Consider the following 686-nt stretch of genomic DNA (forward strand, 5'->3'; position numbering starts at 1 on the left):
GCACCCACTGGTTGTCCTGGGCCCATATCTACTGGGGTTCTAGGTCTGCACCCACTGGTTGTCTTGGTCCCATAGCTACTGGGGTTCTAGGTCTGCACCCACTGGTTGTCCTGGTCCCATATCTACTGGGGTTCTAGGTCTGCACCCACTGGGTGTCTTGGTCCCATATCTACGGGGGATCCTTGTTCTGGCCTCATTGATGGTTCTGGCCTCACATCTGCTGGAGATCCCATCCCTGCACCCATCAGTGGTCCCGGCCCAACATCTAGTCAGGGTCTCGGGACCCACCATTTGTTCTGATCCCACACCTACCTATGGCCCTGTCCTCATCCCCGCTTGGCTCCAGCCCACACCCCTGGGTGGCCCTATTGTCTTGTTCCCATCGCCGGCTGGCTCCAGCCCATATCCCTGGTGGCCCCACCCCAACCCTGGGTGGCTTCAGCCCACATCCCTGGTGGCCCCGTCCCCATCCCTACCTCGATGTCGGGGATGTTCTCCACCAGCTGCCGGGCGATGTCCTTGCAGCCGCCCTCCAGCGCGTCCGGGGGCATCTCCCCGTCCGAGTACCAGTCGCGGTTGGCGGAGTGGGCGTAGGCGGCGCTGGGTGTCGCGTGGGTCACCCGCGTGGTGGTGACGATGCCCACTGCCTTGCCTGCGCCACGGATTCAGGGGACAATGGTGAGAAC

General features: G+C 62.8%; 1 protein-coding gene across 1 annotated transcript in view; it reads right to left on the reverse strand.

Moving 5' to 3' along the window:
- The window catches only part of LOC104271067 (alkaline phosphatase, tissue-nonspecific isozyme-like), a gene marked incomplete at both ends in the record, with an annotated part of 3,971 nt that extends 3,318 nt beyond the window's left edge, over positions 1-653 (reverse strand). Inside the window, one exon of the mRNA XM_009865633.1 lies at positions 477-653. Coding sequence (XP_009863935.1) covers positions 477-653 — 177 coding nt within the window. The remainder of the gene's footprint in view (positions 1-476) is intronic.
- Between the last annotated feature and the right edge of the window lie 33 nt (positions 654-686).

This window comes from Apaloderma vittatum, unplaced genomic scaffold (assembly GCF_000703405.1).
Source record: "Apaloderma vittatum isolate BGI_N311 unplaced genomic scaffold, ASM70340v1 scaffold41852, whole genome shotgun sequence".
NCBI lineage: Eukaryota > Metazoa > Chordata > Aves > Trogoniformes > Trogonidae > Apaloderma > Apaloderma vittatum.